Source organism: Malurus melanocephalus, unplaced genomic scaffold, assembly GCF_030028575.1.
Source record: "Malurus melanocephalus ecotype Western Australia unplaced genomic scaffold, MMel_1.1 scaffold_654, whole genome shotgun sequence".
Lineage (NCBI taxonomy): Eukaryota > Metazoa > Chordata > Aves > Passeriformes > Maluridae > Malurus > Malurus melanocephalus.
The window spans coordinates 286,117-309,717 of NW_026623886.1; the positions used below are offsets into that span (position 1 = coordinate 286,117).

Below are 23,601 nucleotides of genomic sequence, written 5' to 3' on the forward strand. Positions count from 1 at the left end.
TTGTCCTGCGGAGGCCGTATTTAGGGCGCAGCGCGCGCGCCGCCGTCACTCCCGCCGGGACGGAGCTTCCGCGCCCCGGCTCTGCCGCTGTCCGCCCTCCCGCCCCGCACCCCTGCCCCGGCTCCTCCGCCCCGCCCGCTCCCGCCTCGCCTCCGCCATTTTGTGACCGAGCGCTGCCCGCCGAGGACCGGCGCCGCGGCGGAGCTTTCCGCCTTTCCCCCGCCCTCTCGTGCTTCCACTTTAGCGGCGCCTCGGCTCGGACCGGCCCGCGCAGCCATGTCCTCCGGCGCCAGCCCCGAGTACGCCTCCTTCTTCGCCGTGATGGGCGCTTCGGCCGCCATGGTCTTCAGCGGTGAGCACCGACCGGCAACCGGGGGGGGGGCGGGGAGAGGGTGGGGAGGAGGGAGAGCACGRTGTGGGGGAAGCAGTTCCTCTTTCCTCGTCATTTCCTTGCCCTGGCGGGGCGCGATCGGCGGCGGGGGCTGGAATTCTTCGGGGGCGGGGGCGGCCCCCCAGCGCCTCCCCCCGCTGCATCCGGGGGCAGCGGAGGGTCCGCGCCGGTGACGTCACCGCCGGCGGAGCCCCCGGGGCCACGTGAYTGCGGCGGCGGCGCCCGGGCCGTCCTTCCCCCATCCCCCTCTCCGGGCAGCCGCGGGTCGGGGGCTCCCGCTGCATCCGCGGGAGCGGGGCGGAGGGGCTGTCGTGCCTCCGGCGCTGGCTGCCCGCGGCGGCCCCGGGGCCCTGCCTGCCCTGACCTCCGRCGCGACGGCGCATCTCCCGCTGTGAATCGGACATGGTCGATGTTCAAACCATTCCACGGACAATGAAATACCAGTTTTTAACGGGATTAAACAAACGTGCGGTCGCTTGGCGGGCAGATATGCCTCAGAGAGATTAATGCCATTGCAGGGAAGGGATGGGCTCCTGAGTTGCCCCTGCAGCGGGGATGCTGGGGTTGGGGGGGAAGCCCTGCTCCATGGCCGTCCTTCTGCGTCTCCAGGCTGCCAGTTCAGTGCGGTGTAAATTGGGTCATCCTGCGGCATCGCTCTSCGTGCTGAAGGAGCACTGATGCAGGGACCATAAATGCTGGTTTACACCAGAAAGACCATCCTGTAATGCCTTGTCTCTCAGAGCCTGGTTAATCCTCCTGCAGAAGATGACCATTGTTCCTGCAGAGTATTTGCTGGTCCCTGATGGGTGCAGACCTGCTGTTCCATTTGGGATGTAACATGGGGAAGGCTTCAGCTGTTTTTTTTCCCAGATGTAGATGTTACAGTAATTGGGAATAAAACAGCTAGGTATCAGTTCGACTTACCCTTCTGAAGGCTTAGGACATGTCTCCACAGACATGAACATACTGACTGGTCTTTTATCTCCCACYTCGTTTGTTTCTCAGTTGGGGAATCAAAACCTTCTAGTATTGAATTGGTTGTAGCTTGAGTTGTATTGAGCTGATGATATGTTTGAGGTCTCATTGTTCTAAGAAGGCCTCTGGGATGGTGGCTGGGTCTGTAGGACAGATTTGGGGAAGCTGTTCTTGATTGATCAGTGCAGGACATGAAATCTTGCAGACAGCTAAGCAGACAGTGGATTGAAACTAGTGTTTGAGAGGAAGCTGTCTAGCCTCATTGGTGTGAGCATCATGGACTGGKTCCACACCAGTTTGATTTTAGATAAAACTGAAGCTTGGTTGGCTGTGTTCAGTCCTGCTCAGTTTGTACTCAGTGGTGGGATGCAGATGTCTATGGTGAGGGCAGTCACTGACCTGCCAGCTTGGATTTCAAGCATTGTAATCACACTTGACAGGTAAGGGTTTTTCTGAAAACTCAGTGGTTGAAWTGCCATCAGAGCTAGGGCTGGGACTGCTGACCTCCGTGCCTCTTGACTAGTGACGATAATGGAGGAAGAAACTAAGACCTAGTTACTTGTTRGGAAAAAATAGCCAGCAGTTCACTGTCTTTTGTAAAGTGGTCTTGAAAAATACTGAGCTTCCTGTCCAAGGAAGGAGTTGCTGGATTCCTCTTGCAGACTCAATTTGGAAGCAAAAGAACATGGCTGCATGGCTTTAGACACCAGGTTTGTGATGTGCGAGTGCGCTTCTGCTGGAACAACAGTGAGGGATAGGGACTTGAGTCAGTGCTTCAGCAGGAATTCAGAATGGTGCTGGCATGTCTGAACCAGCAGGGAAGCCTTTCCTAGAAGTTGCAGGGTTGACAACATGGTGCTGAGGTATTGCAAGGGGAAGGTTTGAGTAGGGGAATGCAAAGTCAGTGCAGAAGCTGTATTGATGAAGGTTTGGTATTTGTCATGTTTCAGCTGGTTTGTGAGAGGTCCTTGATGCAGAATCTGTGTCAGGAGGTCCTGGATTCAGTGAACTTAGAGGTCTTTCATGACCTCAGTGATGTTGTAATACCAGCAGGTCTGAGCCATGCAGGTACTCTTGCCAGGGCTAGTGATGGGTTCAGGCGGTGTACAATAGGTTAAAGATACTTCTGATGGGAAATAGTTTTTTAGATGTGASTGTTCAGTGAAGCAGTTTGCATTTTTAAGGCAATATGGCAGAGGTGTCAACATAGGATAAACTAAAACATGTAATGTTGTGTAGGTTTTGTAATGGGCTTGTGGCACCACAGCATTTTCTGATGTTATTTGTATGTTAATTGTTTAAAAAAAGCCCTGATTTAGAAGTAAGGAGCTAAATCTGGGCAAGCAGTGTAAAACTCTCAAATTGTCCTGAGTGTGATATTAGTGCATTGCTCATGTCTGACTCATGCTGTATCTAAAGATCACAGTCTTCTGAAGCTTCTAGTTCCAAGACCTGTTTCTAGTAAACATATTCAGGTTCTGTACTGTCCAGGTTAGTTTGATGTGAAAACAAGCAACTTTGTGCAGTCCTGTGTGACGTGTGAGCATTACCTGCTGATGGTAAATAGATAGCAAAACTTGTTCTGGTCAGCAAGAGACAAGATCAGGCTGCTGTGACCTTGGCCATCTTCGAGCCTGTCTGGTTCTTTGCAGATTACAACTTGTTCTCACTGCCGCAGTTCCTTATTTCCCATGTGTAAAATGTGGGGGCTCAGGATCAGGTGCTGCTGAGCGATTGAATTATTGCTTTTTCATGCAACTTGAGTGTGCCAGAATGGACAAGTGTGTTGGGGCAGAGCTGTCTGGTTCTGTGTGTGCTGGTGCTCTGTGCAAAGCTGTTGCAGGTGTTCCCACTGTGCCCTCCATGGTGTGAGGAGTTGTCCTTAGGCCTGAACTCCAGCTGGACATTCAGTGCCTTCAGTACCTGCTGCGCTGCCAAGTAGCTAGACAGTTCCTTATGAAGAGAACTCTAGACAGCAGTATTAAATTAGTCCTGTCTTCTTATTGTTGCTGCAGAGCTAATGAAATAGTACTTTTCTTTTAAACTAGAGCTTTAGATATTATAGCAATTGGTTGGYTCTTAAGGTACCTCAGTGGTGAAATAGCTGGCTCAGAACATGTAGCTTGATGCAGCTGATAGCACTGTACAGTCTGATTCTTGAAGGCATTGTGACTATAAACAACTGGCATCCTAAAAAGCAAATGGCCTGTGCTTCCCAAAATACTGTCTGAGAGGTGGGGAAGTGGAACAGGAGAGCCGCTTGCTTTGCACAGAGCAGCTTGCAGGTAAAAATGAAATGGCAGAGTGTAGCTCAAGATAATTTTCTGCTCCAAATGGGGATATTTGTGATGTGGGCAGGTGTRTGAGCTACCAGACTGTCTGCAGTAGAGATTAACTTAAGCCTTCGTCCTTAACAGCAGGTAAAGCAGTGGATGGCTAAGACCTAAGTGCTGTAACAGAAGTGAGGTGGGTGGTATTTCTACAGCATGAGAATGATGGAGGCATCTCAATAAGGGCATCATTTCCTCTCATTAAATGGTAGTCTTGGGGGCATTTGAAAATGAAATGGATCATCAGTATAACCCAAGGGTTCTGCAGAACATGGCTCAAGCAGTTAYATGGCAGTTCGTTCTGCGGCTTCCTGATGGATCCCGGTCTCACCCTGGAGTCACTATGCAACCTGCAGGCACTTCCCCACTTGTAGGAGCACTGGGAGGCAGCAGTGGACATGGATGACAGCTGCCTCAGAACCTCTTGGCCAGCTTCCTTTTTTGCTTCCTAGAGCTGGCCTCTTCCATCTCCAGGGCCGGACTGGTTGCACACACAGGTTGCAATGTGAACAATGTTCCAGCCTGACCAGACTGGGTACTCCTTGAAGCAATGGTTTACAGCAGTRTGTGCTTCACCAGTGAGGCATAACTGACCAAGCTCACTTCCTTCAAACTGTGAATCCTGTGAGCATGAGGCTTCAGGTCAGGCTGYTCTGGCCACAGGAGTGTCCATCGGAGTGTCTGCTGGATGCAGACAGGGAGTCTAGGACGTCCCACACCACAGCAATGGGGCAGCAGAGCTGTGGGTGCTGCTGAGTGCTCCGAGTTTCCCTGAGACCTGCTGGTTGGAAAGGGGTTCTACTGAGTGGTAGTAACACTACTCTGCCAGTCAGTACCTGGAATACACTGGTCACCCACTTTGTGAAATGGGTCATCTTCAAGGTGTTAGCAGGGAGCCTGTGTGATGTGATGTGATGAAGATAGGTAACAAGTGGCTGGATGGACTTTACTGCTTGCAGGAGTGTAAGTGCTTTACCATACTTAGAAGAGCAAAAGAGCTCCGTATGCTGTGTCAGACAATCCAGAGTGCCAGTTGCAGGAGCTCTTGGAGAGTTGACTGGCAGAGCCTTTATTTTCATTGAACTGCTGCTATTACAGCAACAATCTCAAGGAGCTGRTAGTTTTTTAAGTTGGTAGTTTTAAGATATGCTGACAAGAGYAATAGGACTGCCAGTCGTGCAGAATTTTTGATAATGCTATAGGCTGACAGTACCAAGCTTGGTGGRAATCCCCACACCCTTTCATTATGTTAGGGAAGAATAAAAAGCTGTCCCTAATCCTAAAACAGGTGACTCACTGAAGGTTTTCAGAATCTACAGCTGCTTGTAGGGCAGCTTTGTTTTTACCCCTAGGGTTTTCACCAGGGAACTGGCTACAGCCAGGCTTCATCCCATTCTGTGATGGGAATTGATGCTCCAGTACAGTTCGCCTAATGTGACTTGTCTGTTCTGTGGAGATGCACCTGGGCAGAGCAGCAGGGTTTTTCCAAGAGTATCCATTACTGTAAYCTGAGGTGGACCTGCTAAGTGGGAGGGGGCAGGGACAGCTGGTGAGAAGCAGCCTGTTTCTTTGGAATTGCCTAGGTTTCTGGCATGGCAAAGCAAGGACTGTACCTGACCTGGATATCACCTCTAACATTTCTCCAGCCTTTTAAGAACAGCCTGCTCAGGGATGAAGAGATGTTGGTGAATTGGTGCCTGTCTGCTCCCAGGGAAGCCTGCCTACTGCAGAGGGCAGCCCATTTGCTAATGATTAGTTTTAAAAGGCTCCAGATGTAAGTGCTCATCCCAAAGCGTCATTCGTGCTTTCTGTGATGGTAGCCAGTGGTGTCATAATTGGAAATCTGACTTTTATTACTAGCTTACTTCYAATGCAGAGGAATTCTGCATGTTAGTGCTCTGGAAATCACTCACATGCAATGTGGAAACCTGCTTCTCCATGGTGGGACATGGGAGGAATCCCTGGCYCTGAATGGACCAAATGCTGCTGAAGTGTATGTGACTGGTGCTGAGYCCATCTGAATGTATCAGCTGGTGAAACTGGATCTGTGTTACTGGATCTCCTGACTGCAAGGCTCCCCATAGCCTCTTTCTTYATCGAGGGGGTGGCTTGCATCTGACTTAACTGCAAGGTTACTGTTCTTGATGTGGMACTTGACTGAGCACAGTCACCTGCTGGAGCTGGAAGAGGTTGGTTCTGATGCTGGGGCTGCCCTTGGTCTGAAGAGCAGGCTGCTGGCAGAGCCTTGTCTATGCAAAGCCATGGCAACAGGCAAAACTCTGACTAGTGTTCAGTCTTGGACACTACAGCCTATCTGGCAAGTGACTTTGTGGTTCATAGTTGATCCTGGAGCTGTGCAGCCTCACTCCCTCTGCTCTCACTTTTAAGGGGACAGATATGGTGAGGTGCCAGGCAGCATATCCTCTGCCCTGAGGGGAGAGCATTTTGCCCCCAGGAGCAGTACATAAATCCACTGTGGGTCGTGAGTTCAAGGAGTAACTCAGAAGCTTTTCACAAGGAAGTTAACCTTTGAAATATGCTTATTGATAGTAGGTGGTCTTCAATTATGTGCAAAGCAACTTCCCTGTATTGTAACWCCATTCAGCTTCTGAATGGCACAGTTCCTGGTTAGAGACCAGCATGGATTACTTCTCTAGTGAACTAGATAGGCAGAGTGCTTGTCCACCTGCCAGGTAAATATTTTGAGAGTTCCATCACAGCTCTACCTCTTTAAGGGTAGTGTTGGAGCTTGTTTGGTCTGTATGTTAGAGGTGAGGGAGCTGGATGATCTGACACAAAACCCCAGAGTCTGTGTGTAGCAGAGGTATAGCTCTTGCCCCATTTCCAGTGTGTGCCACAGAGTCCTCAAACCCTGTTCACCATGATGGAAAATGTCCTTCCAATGTATCAGGGATATTTAAATGTAGCAGATGAGTACATGATTCAGTTGTTCAGAGCTGCCACGAGGTACAAGTGAAGGTGTGCAGGAACATTGTCCAGGGTGTCCATAGCCCAGAACTGAGTGGCTGTGCCACTAGAGGCTGGCTTATGTTGAGAAGCAGGTATTGTCTTTTCCACCTTGCTGGGATAATGACAAAGATGCAAAGAGAACTTGMCAGGCTAGTGAAGGGCAGTTAAGCTGCCTTGTAAGGTGCTGGAGATATCTCTTGGTCGAGGTGCTGATAAAAGCTTCCTTGGGAGCAGATAGGCCAAGTTCTGAAGCTCTGTGTGCCCCCTGTGATTGTCCACCAGTGGGACTTCAGTAGAGCTTCAGTGACATCTGAAACTGTCATGTGAGGATTGGTAAGCATAGGCTTTCTTTCGAACTGTGTCTAAAACAAGTTCARGGCATAGGATCTGGCTTCTTCTGAGGTTTTAACTGAGAACTGACAAACTTGTGCTGTTTTGCCCTTCCACAAAAGCTTGAGCAAGCTGATTTTCTATAATTGGGATTACAAAATCACTTTTTCTACTGCATCACTGCATTAATTGCAACATTCTCAAGTAGCTTCAGGCTTGGAGGAAGTAATGACTAATCTAACTTTAAATAGTGAACTTCCCTCATGAACCTCTGCATTTTTGAAGATGTTTGTAAAAGATTAAAGACAGGAGAAGCGGTTTCTGCTAAATTCTATACCCAGGGTAGATAGTGGAACCAGGATTCAGCCTTAATTCCAGCTCTTAGAAGTTGCTTCATCCAACAAAAATGGTTTCTAGTTCAAGTCAGTGATTTCCTTCTAGATTTCCTAATGGCTAGACCCCAAATAGAGCCATCAGCTGAAATGGCTGATTAAGTCCATATGCTAAGTTTCCAGGCTCAGCTTACATTTACAGATAGAACCTGCTCCTGGCTCAAGCTTCCTAAGTTGTATTCTAGTTCTGAATTACCCAAAACAGCCCCTTACATCACCTAGTCCCAGTCAAGGTTCAAGAGCTTTGCTAGCACAGAACAAATTGGTAGTTATTAATGAGACTTCCCCTTCAAGTTTTTGTAACTGAAACTGAACTTCCATCTGATAATGAACCTTGTGTTAGTGCAGCAACATGGCTTTTATGAATGGTCTGGAGTTTTAGTGCCAAGCCAGGAGGATGAATGCTCAAAGATGGGCTTTACAGGAATGCTGAGCGAGAAGCAGGAAAGCATATGTACAAACTCCTCCAAATACCTTCCAGCAACTCTTGGGACAAGGTGCACTATTTCGCACTTGTATACTGGTCTAAGGCAGTTACAGCTCTTTGTGGAACAAGCAGATCTCCCTTGGAGAAAACTTAGTTTTCTGTGCGTGTAGTAAGCTCAACTAGTAAGTCTCAGAACAGTACAAAGACTTTACATGCCCATGGTTTAAATACGTTCCAGTAGCCTTTTCGAACAAATGAAAGAACATTTTCTTGCCAAGAAGGACTGACTTCTAAATATCATCTTGATGGTGTCAGAAAAGGAGACTGCCTGCCCTACCATATGCCTATCACTGCTGTTTCAGGGACTTATTCCTGGCTGGCAGCTGACCTGCATGTCATCTCAGGGTGATGGTGAGTGCAGTAGGAAACTGTGAGGTTCCCACAATRCTCCTCAGTAAGACTGGAAGGGAAGGGCTCTTTTCAAGTACTGCAGAATCAAAGAATGAGGTATTTGAGGAAGCTTTTGTGATACTAATACAAAGTTGTCCGGGCAAGAGTTACTTTTTTTGGGGTAGTGCTTTGGACTCATCCAGCAGGTCTCGGGTGCGGGTGAAAAGCCCATCATCTACTTTGAATCCTGTGCAGGTCTCTGCATGCTTATGTTGAGAGAGATGATGAGTAAACCTTAGGTGTAAGGTGATTGTGGTCCTCTCTAACATATAAGCCAAACTCTTCTTCATAGTTTCAGTGGTTAGATTGAAAAGTGTTTGGACCTGAATCCTTCACAGGTGAGGTTCTGGCACATGGAGAAGGGTGACCTTTCTCCAAGGAATGACATGGAGTGATAATATTTGAGTTTGTTTTGTTTCAGTGTGTCTGATGATGCTGCAGTGGCACATTTAACTCCAGAGCCAAAGCATAAGCAAATGGGTTTTGTGGGAGAAGAGACCCCACAAGGTGATCTGTGTATCTGAACTTGGCTCGGGTGGCTCGAAGTTCAGTGACTCTGAAACCCAGCTCTCATCTGTACTCTGCTGGGGTAGACAGATGTGCCTTGTTGAGCCTTGCAGTGGGGACTCTGGAGGGCACAGATGTGGGAGTTCCAGTTGGGACCTTGGGTTTTGGCCCCTAAGCAGGACCATGGATGGCTGCTGGGGGTGTGTGCCTTGCTGTGAAGCTGGCCTGGGAAGATGTTCTGTAATCAGTAGTGTTTGAACAGCACCTCTTACTCATCTTTGGTCTAGGATTCTGGGTAGGTCACTTCCTCATCCCTTAGGGGAGTATTCCTGGCTGTCAAGTGACTGTGTGAGTTTTGCAATCCTTCCTTGTGCTGACTGAGCTGTTCTAACTGCAGCCTAGTGAAGGAGATGGTATTTGGGGATGTGCCTAATGCATTTTTTTTCTCTTCCAGCCTTGGGAGCTGCATATGGAACAGCAAAGAGTGGCACAGGTATTGCAGCCATGTCTGTCATGAGGCCTGAGCTGATCATGAAGTCCATCATCCCCGTGGTCATGGCGGGTATTATAGCAATCTATGGCCTCGTAGTGGCAGTGCTCATTGCCAACGCCCTCTCACCTACCATCACGCTATTCAAGTAAGTTGCTACATCTGGCAGTTCTGTTTCAGATTGTCCTATCACTGATGCTCCGTGTGTAGGTGGTGTTGGCTTGAGGCCCCTGGAAGGGCTGGCAGTGCTGAATGGTCCTGGGCTAGGCTTAAGAGCATGGGCTGGATTCCAGCTGTACTGCTGGATGCCTCAGCCCCAGTGGAGCTGCCTACTCAGTTGGCTGCACTGGCTGTCACAAATCAATTGGGCATCCCACTGTTCATGTGGTGGGGCTGTGGCTTGAAAGAAGCAGTGTACAGGCAGCACTGGSATAGGAGGCAAAGCTTGTGTCATGGTGCTGGACTCTAGACCTGGATGCACAGGTCTTTCCRATACTGTCTAAATAGTTCTGCTGTTGCCTGGGAGATGCAAGTGAATAATTAATACTGCTTTTGCTTTATGTGCTGGTAAATCAATCCTTGAGCTATACATCAGGCCTCTATAGCAGCTACAGTCTGAAACTTAATCTGCTTTTGGCATCTGAGAATAGCAGGACCTGGTGTGATTGAGCCCCCTTGGAATGAAACAGTGCTGCTGAAGTGTGACCGTTATCTCTGTTGCTGTACAGGCTGTACCTCTGAGCAGTGTGCTGGCCTAACAAGACATGRTCTAAAACACCAGATACTCATGGTCCTTTGCAATTACCAGGTGGGCAAATACTCATAAGGGACTGCTCCTCAGGACTGCGTTCCTTGGAAAACCAGATTATTCCTGCCTAGCTCCCACAGTGCAAGACATCAGGATGTGCTGTGGCTGTATATAAGGTTGCTAAAGRTTGGAGATGGGCAGCTCCTAACAGGCTACAGAGCACTGTGGGACAGGCATTGCTACAAGTGCTAGTGTGTGCTGCTGAGCCTGCAGATGGCTGAAGTGGCTGCAGACAAGCTGGTAGCCATGTGAACTCCAGGCCCAGTAACTCAATTTGGTGTATGAGCCACCCCTGAACATCAGGTGAAGATCCTCCACTGCTGCCCATTTCATTAAGTGCCAAAGTATGGAGTGCCAGTAAGCATCTGCTTTGAGACACACCGGGCTTGTTGCAAGAGTTACAGGCTTAAGGCTGGGTGTTCTGTTCCTTGCCACTGAAACTCTTCTGTCTCTGTCCCACAGGAGCTTCCTTCAACTGGGCGCTGGCTTGAGTGTGGGTCTCAGCGGTTTGGCTGCTGGTTTTGCCATCGGCATCGTGGGTGATGCAGGTGTCCGGGGCACAGCACAGCAGCCCAGGTTATTTGTGGGGATGATCCTCATTTTGATCTTCGCTGAAGTCTTGGGTCTCTATGGCCTCATCGTTGCCCTTATCCTCTCCACGAAGTAAATGTTGTGGTATGATGTAAAGAGATAACAAATCTACATTTAACAAAAAAAAAGCTCCAGAATGAAAATGGTTTCTCCAATGTGTACAGTTGTCCCAATTTGGTAGTTGATCTCTTGTAAATGCGCAATATATGTTAGTGACTCGTCTGTCCTGTGTGTACTTCAATATTAACTGGGATGGGCTGCTCCAAGCCTGCTGCATGGCTTGGGGTGGCCCATGTGCAATTTTCCACCCATTGCTGTTAGTATTTTATGTATAAATATGAACTAGAAATGTAATTTTTTCTCTTCACTGGATGTTTATTTATAAAAGACTTGACATGTTCATACATCTATGGAGCAAGGATTTTCAATTTCCCATGCTATATATATTAATCTTATATATAGGTAGATTACACTGTGGGGTCAGTTGTAAGTGCAAAGAATTCCTTGGATGTAACTTTGATTCTAAAGATTGCTGTAGTGTCCTGGTATTGGAGTATGAGAATTTTGTGTTTTATTACAGCAATTGTCCGAAACACTCCTGTGTTTCATTAGTAACCGCGTATGCTCCGGCATCAGTCGTGCACCCAGTGTTGGGTTACAAACTTCTACCATGTTTCCAAATAAAACTTCCTCACTACATTGCTGTAATGAGTCCCTGGCTCTCATTTCCAGCTGTTGCTGCTCCTTTGGGAAGAGGGCAGGGTACCTCAGGGGAGGCARGTTCCTGAAGTGACTGGGCAGCATTGCAGGAGTAATGCTGCCACCTCTGCCACAAACTTTCTCCAGAGCAGTGGCAATGTGGTTTGCAGCTGCTGCCATGGGCTGTATTCATGGTGAGCGGGAATGCATGGCTATGCTCACCCTGATCAGTACATCTGGCTTAGGGTGGTGCCCTGTAACCAAGGGAGGTAGGGTACAGGCTTCAGCCTGTGACCAGGAGAGGAACTGCCTTGTCAGGAAACAGGGCAGCCTGTCCTYGTGCTGGCCCTGCAGAGGCTGAGTTCCTTAGAAGCTGTACTGTGAAAAGTAATTGCCTCTGAAGTACCTCAACAATAGTCTCATCAACARAATGGCTTCAGTCAAGAACTTGTATTTTTAATTTTTAAATCAGGACATTTTGAGCTGGGAGATTCTGCTGCTGCAGTTATTGAGTGCGGGAGCAGCTTCCTTTGTCCTGAGGATTTGAGAGCTTATGTGGAAAATGCGTGTTGAACCCTTTCAGTGGTAAAGCTTGGTCCCAGTTAGCATTGGGAAGTACATCACCTTAATCCTCAGTCTGTACCTTGGAGAACAGGTCAGGCTTTGCCTTGTTCAAGCCAAAATGTTATTACACAGATACCTGTGCTAGCAGTGCCTTTGAAATCAAACGAAACTGGTGCAGGTGGAGGGATCTGTCACCTGTTTGGGAATGAAGATGTGTGTTTGACTCAGGTACCGATCCTGTGAATCTGGTGCAAGTTCTATGAAGAGCTGTGGCCAGAGCATAAGGAATTCAGTGAAGCTGTCTGGAGCTTCTAACCTGGCACGGGCATTGCCCAGGCCTGGTGTTACTGTGTGCACCTTCTGGGTGTTCAGGAGACTCTGGCTATGAGCCAGTCATTCTGTCAGGGTGTAGTTATAACAATAATCATTAAAGAAGGTAATTGGCTTTTTTTTTTTTTTTTTGCTCTTTGCTAAAATCTCTGCTAAAACACTGATTTCTCTGCAGTTGCTTCTCAACTGCCTGGTGCTGGGCTGGACTGGGCTGGTTTTGCTTGGGAAGGGCTTTACCTTGTGGAAATATGAGCAGAGATGGTGGTGGGGCCATACAGAGGTGTAAGCTGACTGAAGGAAAGTACTGGATGCCTGCTGAAGCAGTGCCTGGGGGAAAGGGAAATTCCTGATCACAATGGTGTTGGTCATTCATGCACAAAAGTAGTAGACTAAACCTCTGAAGTAGGCTTTCCCCGGGGTCCATAAAGGTTTATGGAATCTGTGGATTAATCGTCTCTCATAGTGACTGTAGAAGGGGCCTTCCTGGTGCTGTGTGACAGGCTTGCAGCTGTGGGGTGAATCCTGAATCCAGGCTCTGGAGAGGATGCTGCGTCCAGCTTGCGGTTCTGGTGAGAGGAATTGCATTTGGCTTGTGTGGCAGGCTAGGAGAGGGTCCTGGCTGGGGTTGCAAATATGCTTAATACCCAGTCTTACCTTCTGTAAGGGGACCCTGCTGCCTGTCTTTTTGCCAGTTAACAAGAACGTGAGCAAATTGTGTTTAAGAGAGCAGCTAAATGCTCTCATCTCCACRTGCAGTAAGCAATTGAAAGGCCCCACATTTCAGGCACCCTAAGATCCCTTACAGGTTGGTGACATCGTGCAGAGACAATAAGTACTTAGAAAATCAGTGCAGGCAAAATCCCTTCAATGGCATTTTGATTCATGCCTTGGATCATGAAGCCTTTGTCATTAATATATAAACCCATGCAAGAAGAACAGAGCTGGAGTGACCACAGACTGGGGGAGGATCGCTTTGTGCCAAGTACCTGCAATACACCCRGAGTCAAATTAACAGTCTGCACATGCTGCCTCAGCCGTGACAGTGATGCTCTGAATCCTCTGTGATGACTCCTGGGTGAAAACTCGCTTTTCAAGTCCTTCATTGGTGCTCTTGCATCAGCACATTTCTCAAGTGATTCGGGGCATAAGGAAAAGTAGGGACCTTTGYGGTTTTTTAAATTCCTTCAGTGCCAGGAGCATGGCAGCTCAGAGCGCAGTCCCAGCTGGCAGGGATTGACTCGATGGTCGGTTTGGAAGCRGGGAAGGGGGTGGCTGTGCCAGCGCAGCCGCGGTGCTGTGGTGCTCCGTGCGTGGCCAGGAGCGCTGCAGTGAGTCAGCCCTGCAGAGAGAACGGGGCCTCTGCAGCAGCAGCAGCAGCACAGGGACCCGGCCATCAGCCGGCTCTGCAGGCTTRGGGAGCTTCAGGACCTGTTGCCAGAGCTGCCAGCACAGACAATGCCTTYACAGAGCCTCCTGACCTTGTTCTGTATTAACCCTTTCACACTGGTTTTTTGGGTTTTTTTTTTTTCCCCAAAGGCTGCAATTTGCTTTCACTGCTGTTTGGAGAATCGTTTTTAAGTATCACGGTTTTATCTGTGATTGCTCAGGGATTGGCTTTCCCAGGGAGGTCTGGTTTACAGAGAAGCATRGTAACCTGGAAAAGTAAATAAGGTTTGGGGAAATAAAAAGCTTGTTATAGGAAACTGATCCTAGAAACMAAGTTGCCATTTTCAATTACAGAGTAATAGCACATCTAATGACCTCAGCTCTCAGTAAACCTAGTTTCCTCCCCAGGCTGGCCATAGGGATGCTGATTTTAGGGCATTCTGCTGTTTCCAGCCAGCCATACTGTCCTAACCATTKCTGTGCACAGGTGAGAGTTACTTGTCTCTGATACAGGACTTACCACCTCTGGCTTTAGTTTTACAGCTAWTAACCATCTTTTTCTCTTGACATAATTAAACCCAGAGCAAGTCTTCCCAATGCCACTTGCCCTGCAGTGGGAATTTTCTGTTTCAGGGTCAAAGGATTGTGTCCCAAAATGCTTCTCCATTTCTTTTCCTGTTAAAGCTAATAAATGCTGTTATTTTCTCTGCAAGACACACTTCAATGAGCTCCTYAGAGCCACAGCTTTGCAGCTTGTATCACTGGGTTTCTGCCAAGCTGGTTCTTGTGTCATGACACAAAAGCACACAAGGAAAAATCCTGCCCTGGCTTTAGAGAGTATAAGGGCCAAGGCTCTTGGGGCACCACACTGTACCCACAAGGTACATACAGACCCCTGATAACTCACTCTGACTTGAGAGAGGACAAGCTAGGTGGGACACAGCTTCTGCACAACAAATGGCCAATSTGCCATTTTCTTTTTGCTGAGGGGACAAGCTGCTCTCACCACAGCTGCTCTTCAGGATTCATCAAGGGGATACCAGGGACTGGGTAAGTTCTGTACCCTTTTCTGGCACTTTGAACTTCCCTGTCCGTGCTGTTACACCTGTGCTTTCCTCCTCTGCCTTTGGCAGAGAGTAAAAGAGTGACTTAAGTAGCAGAGAGTGAATTCAGCCACCTTCTCCTAATRGTTGTCTGCGTAAGGTAGGCTGAGGACAAATCTTGGGAAATGTGTATATCCCCAACAAAGGCAGCCTGTTCTAAGCAGCCTTTGTGGCTCCTGTGTGTCTTGGGACAGTTTCTTAGACATCTTTGTGAATGCCTGTGAAAATCAAAAGACAAGGCTATATTTCAACAGACCTTCATGCAGCAGCAGTATCAGCCTTAGTCCTGCTCCCACAGCTGCTCCAYGTGCTCCCTGACTTCTCCTAAGTGCGCAGGTCCAACTGCTCTTGCTGCCAGGCAGCRAACCTAATTTGGGAATTGAGCCAGGTTAAAAATAACTCGACCTGAAGAAAAAGAAAACCCACATTTGCTAAAGAAAATGCAAGTGAAACTACAGCCTGTGATTCCCTCAGTGTGTTACTGGGGCAGCAGAGAGAAAGAATATGGAATGACTGTTAGAGGAGGGTGCAGTATTAGTGATGCAAGARAGGGTTAATGCTGAGAAATAAAAGGAAAACATCCAAAGGGGTAAGACTTTAACAGTACATGCCATAGGTTGGGCTGGATGACATACCTATAGCCTCGAGGAACAGATTCTCATTGCTTGGCACGGGCTGTTCTGTTCTCCCAGCAGTGCAGAAAACYAGGCGGTCTCAGCACTCTGATTCAGGCTTGGGACTGGCAGCCTGAGGAAGCCTTGAAGCTGTGTGGCTGGAGGGTTGTCAAGTGAAGCTCTGTCACTGCTCTGGGTGGGCCTGGGGTGGGATATTTAAGGTGGTTGTTCCTATCTGTGCAGTCARTATTTGCCTTTACTTCAGCATCTCTTCCACTGCCAGCTGAAGTTACTGTCACAGCCATGTCAGCTTGTGTGTTCCTGGGGAAGGGACCTGTTTTGGCCACAGGCAGTTTTGAGTGCCACACATGCCTTCTGACATCCAAATTGGATGTARCAGCTTGGATAGACCCTTCCTTCACAGACAAATAAGCAGGGCAGAGAGATGTAGTTTTCCCAGCATCATTCCTATCCCTCCCTTTCAGGCCCCTTCCCCAGCATCCTGTTGACAATAGGGGCAGCTTGTAGTGTGGACAAGCACTGACATCAYGGAATGATAAGCATAGCAGAAAATCTAATTAAAATCCAATTCCAGGCCAGACAGGGATGTTACATTCATACATAATTRTATTCCCCATAATTTATCTTTCCTGGGAGAGATTCATCAGCAGTGCCCGAGCCCACATCAGCTGGGTGGAACCACTGAGTCTCGTCAGCTTCCCTCTTGTATCGGGGCAGCGGGCGGAGGTGTCAGGATGGGGGTCTTGGGATGGAGGTGCCAGGATGGGGCTTCGCGATGGGGTCTCACGATCAGAGTTCAGGATGGGGTCTCACGATGGGGTCTCACGATCAGAGTTCAGGATGGGGTCTCACGATGGGGTCTCACGATCAGAGTTCAGGATGGGGTCTCACGATCAGAGTTCAAGATGGGGTCTCACGATCAGAGTTCAGGATCGGGTCTCACGATGGGGATCCAGGGTGGGATCGCATGAGGAGGGCTCCCGCCGCCGACCTTCTCAAGATGGCGGCGCCCTTCTCGTGATGGCAGCTCCTCGGGGCCAGTCACGTGTGGCAGGGCGGGCGGGGAATCCCGGCACGTGCTGAGCGCGCTCACGTGATGGGAGCAGGCGGCGCTGCGGGGCGAGTCCGCAGCCAGGCCCCGCTCCCGGGTCCCGCCCCCCGCTCCCGGGCCCGGCCCCGGGGACGCCACACCGGGGACACTGCACTGGGCCCAGCGCTCGTCGGGCACTGCGGCGGGCCTCGGTCGCACGGCCCCGCGGGGCTTGTTCTTCACAGCRTCGGCTCAGAGCGCCGGACAGGGAGAGCGCTCAGCCTCCGCCTACCCCCGGGGCGGTGTTCCGGTGCCTCCGCCCCTCACCGGCTGTCCAGTCCCGCGGTAGCCGCTCGCACAGAAGCGCGGCCMGGCCCTGCTCCACCACGCCCGCTCCCCGCCCCCTTCGCCGGACACTGTGGRGTTCGCGATTCCCGCGATGCCGTCCAACAAATCCGTCTCGGACGCGCCCATCGTGCAGTTCACCAACTGCCGCATTCTGMGGGACCACCAGCTCCAGAGGTGAGGCGGGGGTACCAAGGCCGCTGGGGTACTGAAGCTGCGGCGGTGCCTGKGGTGTGGGGCCTCCCGGACGGGCTGCCGACCTGCCAAGCCACCTGCAGTGCCCCAGGGATGGTCGCCATTCCCCCTGGCGGGCTGTTGGCCTCTTCCCCCACCGCGCTCCCACCATCACATGTCCCTCCTGCCAGCTTCTGGAGGGAGAGGGGATGGGTGTGGTGTACAGTCCCTCTCGTTTTGCCTCYTCTGCCAGCCCCGCGGCTCTTTAGCCATCACCACCACCTTTGAGGGGCAGCCCATRAAAACCCCGTTCCTGTGAGTTTTATAAAGCCAGAGCCAGGCAGAGAGGACTGCCCGCTGTGTCCCAGCTGGAAGAGCAGCTGTGCCCTGGCACACATGGCAGARCCCGTGGCTGGAGGTGCCAGTGGGATCCACTCTGCCCTGGATCACCGTCACTGGGGCACAGCCACCTGCTCCACGTGCTGCAGAAGGCACCAGAGCTTGGTGTGTGTGACTGTCCCTCCAGGGAGGACCTGTGGGTGCGTGAGGGGAAGATCCTCAACCCAGAGAAACTCTTCTTTGACGAAAAGGGCTCTGCTGACATCCAGCTGGACTGCAAGGACAGCATAATCACCCCAGGCTTCATCGATGTCCAGATCAATGGTATAGTGAAACCACATGTGCTCATGGACTGGGGGCATCCTGGGTTTATCCATCCCTGACCCCCAGCCCTGCTGTGGGTGTCCTGCCTGTGGCCATGTTTCAGCTGTTCTGGGGAGGTGTGAGTCAGCCAACTAATGACAAAGAGCAATTTTGCCTGTGGTTGCTGTTGTTGTGTAAGTGATCCCCTTTGGCCAGGTGAGGGTTTCCTCTGAAATCATTTTTATCTGTATTTTATCCTGTCCCTGTACTTCCCTACCTTTCGCTACCCATTCCAGGGTGGGGGAGGAGAAGGCAAGACTTCCCAAGGGAACAAACATTACCTGTAATAGTTCTCTTCTGGAGGAAAGAGGGGCTTATTCTTGGTAGTTAAAGTTGGAAGTCAGATCCCTGTTCAGCTGGCAATCCTCAGATTTTGCCCTGCATCAAAATAAAAAGGCTGTTCTTGCAAAACACTGGGGTGCTGTGGGGAGGAGCACTTCAGGGAGGCAGCGATGGTGAGATTTGTACTTGTGGAACCTTGGAATGTAGGACAGAAGTGCTGGTGGAACCCTCTGCATTAGCACCCTACAAATGGAACATCTCCCTCCAGTCACACAAAATCGTTGGTGTTCATTCGTTGTGTGGGAAACATCCACTRGGGAAGCTGCAGTTTCACCCCTGTTTTGTTCATGGTGCAGGAGGCTTCGGGGTGGACTTCTCTCTGGCTACRGATGACTTCAAATCAGGGATTGACTTAGTCAGTCAGAAAATCCTCTCCCATGGAGTGACCTCTTTCTGTCCCACCCTGGTGACTTCTCCTCCATCTGTGTACCACCAGGTAAGGGGCCTTCTCCCCTCCCATCTGCAGGGTCATCAGTGACTGAGGTTGATATCAGGAGGTGGGTGGGCCAAGACTGGGATAGCTGCTGGGGCAGAAAAGCCATGGGCATGAGGAGCTGGACTCTACCCTGGGTTTCTTGCCCTCAGCCTTTAGAATTCTGAGACASCCACGTTTCCCAGGTGAGCTCTGCACAGCAAGGCTTGGAGACGGTTTTTCCTTTGTGGGCTGTGATGGTCCCAAGCAGTCCAGCTACAAATCTCCCTGTGGACCTGATGTTTGGGTCTGATTTGGCAGGCTGGGGGGCTGTGTCTGGTATGCCATGTCTGACGAACCCCCTTTTCTAGGTTCTCCCTCAGATCAGTGTAAGAAATGGTGGAGCCCATGGAGCAGGTGTCCTGGGTAAGTCAGTTTGTCCCTCTTTGGTGCTACTMTAGGTGAGCAATTATCTTGTTCGTGGTTGAGCTGAAAAAAGTTACTGAGCACAAATGGGGGCTGGAGCTCTTGGTGGGAGGGATGCACAGGTAAGCACAGACCYACTTTCTCCCTCAAGCTGTGCCTGGCCTTTGCTGTGTTCTCTGCCATTGTACACACACCTCTCCATCCCCTTTGGGCCCCCTGGGGCAATGGCAGTGGGGTGGGATGGCTTGGCTTGGCCAGTGGCCAGCACTGCATCTCTTGTTGTGCTGAGCTCAGAGCCATGTGTTTTACTGCAGAAAAATGGCAAGAGCTTGACTGGAGCAGAGTAGACAGAGCAGGTTTCTTGGTCCTTGGCAGGRGGAGGAAGGGTCATGGCTCTTTGTTCCTGTTTGGACAGGAGCCCATCTGGAAGGGCCATTCATCAGCAAGGAGAAGAAAGGGGCTCACCCAGAGCACTGCCTCCGCACCTTTGAGGCAGGTGCCTTCCAGGACCTGCTTGCCACCTACGGCACCCTGGACTGTGTCCGGATAGTAACCCTGGCCCCTGAGATGAGGAGGAGCAGTGAGGTGATCCAGGAGCTCACCAAGCAGGGCATCTGCGTCTCCCTGGGTAAGGGCTGGGGTATCCAGGACTTGGGGGGCTCTGGCAGCCCCTCCCTAAGCTCTCTCTGTGGCATCTCTAACACTGTCTCAGTGCAACTGGACAGGGTGGGATTCTCTTGCTTGGCCTGTATGGAGAKGACAGACCTGTCACAAATGGGGACCTTGCTTGATGCTGTCAATCTGTCGTGGCAAGGGCCAAAGTTTCTATCAACTGAGGAGCCCCTGCAGTAAACACAAGGTGCTRTTCTAACACAGGGAAGTGCAGCAGTCTTACTTTAAGATCTGATGATGTGGAAGGGTTCAAACTCTGAAGTTCCACTGCTTTAGGCCTTATTTGACAGGTGAAATCATTTTCCAAAGGTTACTGTTGGTTTGATAACTCTGTTTTTCAACCGGAAGTGCTGCAGGAACCTCTCCCTCCAGCAACTGGCCTCTGACTTAAAACTGGCTGCAGTTTTCTTTTCCTTTGCTTCACAAACTGTTCTTTGTCTTAGACTGTTGAAGAAGTCGTTTTCTTTTTAAAGGGGGAAAGTTATTCAGGGTGAAATTAAACCTCAGGTGAGAAGGGCATTCAGCAGCATATCTTTTATCCCACATCCAGAAAGGCCACAAAGACCACAAAGCTGCTGTCCTGTTGAGGAAACAGAATTTTCTTTCTGGATAGTTTCATTCCCATGTATTTTCTGGCGAAGTCCCCACTCTCTCTACTCCCTGATACCACTCTACAAAACCTTCACTTGTCTGAGGCCAGCAGAAAGGCGTGTCATTGGACCTCAAACCGAGACTGAAGGCAAAATGCCATGAGCAAGGCAGCAATTGTGATAGCTATGATGTGAACAATGAAGGAGTTCAGGTGAAACAASCACCCCCAAAGCCCCCCCAGGTCATGGCCAGACACATCTGTGTCAAGGCTGCACCTCAGGCCAAGGTGGGCATTAGAGCACAGTCCCGTGATGGAGTATCTTCACTCCTGTAGGGAAATCAGTGGCGAGATGGGCAGAGAAATCAGGCATTGGTCTCTGTGTTCAGGTCACTCGGTGGCTAACCTGTCCCAGGCTGAGGAGGCTGTGCAGCACGGAGCAACCTTCATCACTCACCTCTTCAACGCCATGCTGCCGGTGAGTCCCCAGAGATACCTGTCCTGCTCCATGGCTGCTTTTGGTCTTTCTCTGCTGCTCCCCATGGGTCTGTGTTCTCCCCAGATGGTTTTGTACCATGTTTTGCAATGAGGTTTTGGCACTGAACCTCTGGCTTCACATTCCTACTGCTGTATCTGAAMGAGAGTCAAGTCTGTAGCAGACTCTTGAAATTCTACACTGAGGACTAGGAAGTGTTGGTGAGAGCTGGACTTGCCCTGGCTGTGAGCACCCAGACCCTCTCCTGTGTGTGGGCAGCAGGGGAGGGGAGGATTCTGCTCCACTCAGGTGAGGCCCCACCTGCRGAGCTGCCACCAGCCCTGGGATCCAGCATCAGAAGGGCATGGAGCTGCTGGAGCAAGCTCAGAGGAGACCACAGAGATGCTCCAAGGGCTGGATCCCCTCTGCTCTCTAGCCAKCCTGGGAGAGCTGGGGGTGTTCACCTGAAGAAGGCTCCAGGGACAGCTCAGAGCCCCTTCCAGGGCCTAAAGGGGTTACAGGAGAACTGGAGAAGGGCTYTGGACAAGGGCTTGAAGTGGCAGGACAAGGGGAAATGTCTTCTCACTGCCAGAGGGCAGGGTTAGATGGGATATTGGGAAGGAATTATTGGCTTTGAGAGTACTGAGAGCCTGGCACAGGCTGCCCAGAGAATTTGTGGCTGTCCCATTCCTAGAAGCATTCAAGGTCAGGTTGGACAGGGCTTGGAGCARCCTGSGGTAGTGGAAGGTGTCCCTGCCCATGACAGRGGGTRGAACAAGATGAGCTTTATGGTCCCTTCCAAATCAAACCATCCTGTGATTCTSTGATTCAAGGCAATGCTCAGGTTTGCCTGGTAAAGATGCCAGGCACTGTGTGACAGAGATGGCAGCCGCATCCCCTGAGGGGAAGAGCGTCCGCCAGTGTCCTGGTGATCCTCCACAGCTTGTTCCCTCTCTTCCCTTGGGCAGTTCCACCACCGTGACCCTGGCATTGTGGGCCTGCTGACAAGTGACAAGATTCCTGCTGGGCGGAGAGTCTTCTATGGCATGATTTCTGATGGCATCCACACCAACCCTGCTGCCTTGCGCATTGCCCACCGAGCCCACCCCAAAGGTGAGCCATGACAGTCCCCACAGTGTCACCAGCCACTCCGAGCACTGCACCATCTCCCACAAGACATTTGTGCTGCCCTTGCTGCCTGGAAGGTCCCAGCCATGTGACCAATCCCTCAATCCTCTTGCTTTGAGATGTGGCTGGAGACACGTGGTCCCTCTCCAGAAGGGCCAACACGGCACAATGCTTGGGACTGCAGCAAAATCAGCTGCCAAATTGACACGGTCCCTTTCCTTGTGTTCCGCAGGCCTGGTGCTGGTGACAGATGCAATCGCTGGCATGGGGCTCGCACCAGGTCGGCACACGCTGGGTCAGCAGGTTGTGGAGATCGATGGGCTGAATACTTACATTGCAGGTAAATGCCTCTTTTTGAAGAGCTGGGGTCAGTGCTGCCACTGGCACCATTCCTGAGGAGCAGAATACACCTTGCTGTCCCTCTCTGTGTGTGGCAGTGTTTGTGCCACCCTCCTGGGTTTTGATGTCTGGTAGATCTGCAGTGACTTAGCCTTGGGGAGAATGAAACTCCTGGTAAAGAGAAATGTGCCRCTCTCGTGGAGGAATCTATCCAGTTGTAGCTCTCTGCAACACCTTTAAAAGCCTCATTGCCCAGTGTCAAGGGTGCCAGAGGTTCAGAGGGTCAGTAAGGACAGAGAAATCGTACAGATATTTATTGTCCCTTTTCTTTATTATAACACTACCACTTCTTGTTAGCTAAATTCCTTACGTTTCAAGTTCCCAAGTAGATGAAGACTGGGGAGGTATTTCACAGAAGGRTCATTCCTTTCTCCATTCCCTTCCTCTGGCAGCAGATACCTGCATTGTGAGCTGGTTTCACCCAGTCTAGCTAGTCTGATGGTGGAGCTGGGGGTAACACTCAGGTACCTCTTCCTGTGCACCAGCAGGAWGTGGCTGCAGGCCCTTCAGCTTGCTGTTCCTGCCACCCAAGATTTCTGCACTTCTGGTCCCATTATGCTTCCCTAGTGCCCTGCTTCTTACTGTGAGCTGCGGGAGCTACTCAGTGCCATCCTGTTCCTCTCCCAGGCACAAAGACCCTGAGTGGCAGCGTGGCAACCATGGACACGTGTGTGCGACACTTCCAAGAAGCCACAGGTAAGGGAGCCTTGTCCACAAGCTGCTGCTCCCTATGTTGACACAGGAGGTYTTGCTTTTGCCAGCTGTGCCCATTCCACCAGAGGAACATTCCCTCTCACCTGAGACATGAGAAGGGCTGGGACCGGTGCCCTCAGATAAGCCCCTTTTTGAAGGGAAGTTTAATTTAACCTGTAGAACTCATGAGAGGTGAACTCTCCTTCTTCTTTCTCACAGAAGTGAATTATTTTCCCTTCTCCATACCCTAGGTGTTCAGTTTTTCTATGCCTATTCTCTCCTATAGGGATGTTTCCCTTCCCAGCTCCAGCTGGCTGTGCTGAGGGTGTTCCAGCTCAGGTTCATGTCTGGTCAACAGTTGCCTTGTCCAGGGGGCTTTGGGCTGCTCTGGCAATGGGGCTGTGGCTGCCCTAACTTCTCCYCAATTCTCTGTGCAAGGGTGCTCAGTAGAGACTGCACTGGAGGCCGCATCTCTGCATCCTGCCCAGCTCCTGGGGATTGAACATAAAAAGGGGACACTGAATTATGACTCGGATGCAGGTACTGCTATGGGTGCAGCACGTGTTGGTGTGGGGACAGCAGGTGTGGGTATGGAGACAATTGTGTCAGGGCTCACAAATGCTGGAGCAAAGCAGGGGCTGCTGTAAGCACATGTTCACCCCTGTTTCAGTGGAAGCTGCAGGGAGACTTGTTCCACCTGGGATTTGCTCTGGGCTTTTGCTCCAGTGGTTTTTCCCTTGGATGTTAATGGGGAACCCTTTGAGTTTTGGGAAACCCCCAAAATCTCAGAGAGCAGAGCTGCCATTGCCAGGGTTGCATTGCAGTGCCATCCTGGG

General features: G+C 50.6%; 2 protein-coding genes and 1 long non-coding RNA gene across 3 annotated transcripts in view; 2 read left to right on the top strand and 1 right to left on the bottom strand.

Annotated features, from left to right (window-relative positions):
- Positions 1-11,365, top strand: ATP6V0C (ATPase H+ transporting V0 subunit c). Its single transcript, XM_057383709.1, has 3 exons — positions 1-352; positions 9,227-9,410; positions 10,533-11,365. The coding sequence occupies exons 1-3, from the start codon at positions 277-279 to the stop codon at positions 10,735-10,737; spliced, it is 465 nt and encodes a 154-aa protein (XP_057239692.1). The 5' UTR covers positions 1-276; the 3' UTR covers positions 10,738-11,365.
- LOC130583987 (uncharacterized) lies at positions 11,011-16,788 on the bottom strand. The gene is made up of 3 exons (XR_008966476.1): positions 15,379-16,788; positions 15,000-15,110; positions 11,011-13,908 (listed from the first exon to the last, which is right to left on the bottom strand). It is a non-coding gene; the product is annotated as an uncharacterized LOC130583987 (long non-coding RNA).
- The window catches only part of AMDHD2 (amidohydrolase domain containing 2), an 8,587-nt gene continuing 1,769 nt past the window's right edge, over positions 16,784-23,601 (top strand). The window contains exons 1-10 of the mRNA XM_057383707.1: positions 16,784-16,930; positions 17,454-17,590; positions 18,268-18,407; positions 18,755-18,809; positions 19,225-19,437; positions 20,460-20,548; positions 21,514-21,658; positions 21,906-22,013; positions 22,700-22,768; positions 23,204-23,305. Of these exons, the coding sequence (XP_057239690.1) occupies positions 16,848-16,930; positions 17,454-17,590; positions 18,268-18,407; positions 18,755-18,809; positions 19,225-19,437; positions 20,460-20,548; positions 21,514-21,658; positions 21,906-22,013; positions 22,700-22,768; positions 23,204-23,305 (1,141 nt within the window). The 5' untranslated portion in view covers positions 16,784-16,847. The remainder of the gene's footprint in view (positions 16,931-17,453; positions 17,591-18,267; positions 18,408-18,754; positions 18,810-19,224; positions 19,438-20,459; positions 20,549-21,513; positions 21,659-21,905; positions 22,014-22,699; positions 22,769-23,203; positions 23,306-23,601) is intronic.

Coding starts and splice junctions, on each gene's coding strand:
- ATP6V0C (XM_057383709.1), top strand. CDS start 277: ATGTCCTCCGGCGCCAGCCCCGAGTACGCCTCCTTCTTCGCCGTGATG. Junction 353..9,226: donor GGCCGCCATGGTCTTCAGCG/GTGAGCACCGAC, acceptor TTTCTCTTCCAG/CCTTGGGAGCTGCATATGGA. Junction 9,411..10,532: donor CCTACCATCACGCTATTCAA/GTAAGTTGCTAC, acceptor TCTGTCCCACAG/GAGCTTCCTTCAACTGGGCG.